Source organism: Meleagris gallopavo, chromosome 15, assembly GCF_000146605.3.
Source record: "Meleagris gallopavo isolate NT-WF06-2002-E0010 breed Aviagen turkey brand Nicholas breeding stock chromosome 15, Turkey_5.1, whole genome shotgun sequence".
NCBI classification, from domain to species: Eukaryota; Metazoa; Chordata; class Aves; order Galliformes; family Phasianidae; genus Meleagris; species Meleagris gallopavo.
The window spans coordinates 14,310,743-14,311,669 of record NC_015025.2 but is presented as its reverse complement, the minus strand read 5'-3'; the positions used below and the strand labels follow the sequence as shown (position 1 = coordinate 14,311,669).

At 58.5% G+C, this 927-nt stretch overlaps 1 protein-coding gene across 1 annotated transcript in view; it reads left to right on the top strand.

Annotated features, from left to right (window-relative positions):
* The first annotated feature begins 803 nt into the window (after positions 1-803).
* SAP30L (SAP30 like) overlaps positions 804-927 on the top strand; it is a 7,483-nt gene continuing 7,359 nt past the window's right edge. The window contains exon 1 of the mRNA XM_031555665.1: positions 804-860. Within this exon, the coding sequence (XP_031411525.1) occupies positions 804-860 (57 nt within the window). The remainder of the gene's footprint in view (positions 861-927) is intronic.

Below are 927 nucleotides of genomic sequence, written 5' to 3'. Positions count from 1 at the left end.
TGGAGGCACTGCAGCACGTAGGGTGCTGCCCTGGGGCGTTTGCTTCTGCCCGAGCTGCTGCAGCCCCGTGTTGGGAGCTGCCGTGTCCCAGCAGCACCAAGTTCATGGCAGGGTCGAGTGGGAGGTGTGCCATCAGGTGGCCAAAAGTGCAAAGCTGACGGCCCAGCTGCCACTCGGTACGTGTTGCTGGGTGGGAAAGGGGATGCTTGAGGTAGGAGCTGCACACAGCTGCCTGCCCGCTGTCAGGACGTCCTGCAGCTGCTGTTCCCCAGCTCAGCAATCCCTGCACGCTGAGCTGCTCACACACACAGCCCATCTGCACCACAAGGGCACAGGAAACGTGTAGCATTTGTTTTTGTGGTCTAATCTCACTGAAAAATCTCCTTGCTGTGGACGTGGAAACAGAGAGCATTCTTACTTGGAAATCCACAAAGGCATGAGGGAGGTGTGCGTGGTAGTGATGTCCCAGATGCTGCCTGCCAGTAGGCACTGTGCTCCCAACAGCAGTGCTTAAGGAGCTGCGCCCACAGTGCTGGGCTTCGCACTACCAGAACTGGAAACCCAAGGGAGAAACAGCAGCAGAGGTTTTTGGTAGGGCTGCAGGCACATTGTGCCCAGGCTGCAGGTGATGAGAGCGCAGTGCTGGGACTGGGGACACCGCTGCACGACCCTCTGCAGCACAGCTGTCCCTGCACCCATCACCCTTCCTCCCCCAGCCCACACTGTGGGGCAGCCCTGTGTGGTGCCATACGGGTAAGGGAGAGCAGCTGGAACGTGTGAGCAGGAGCTCGGGCTGCACCATCATGGCACAGCGCTGCGTGGTGTCCAGAGACAGCTTGGGAGTGTTATACAGCAGCCCCGTAAGGGACAGTGAAACTCAGCCTTAAATAGGACACTGGCAGCCACTTTTTTGTACATTTTCTTCCT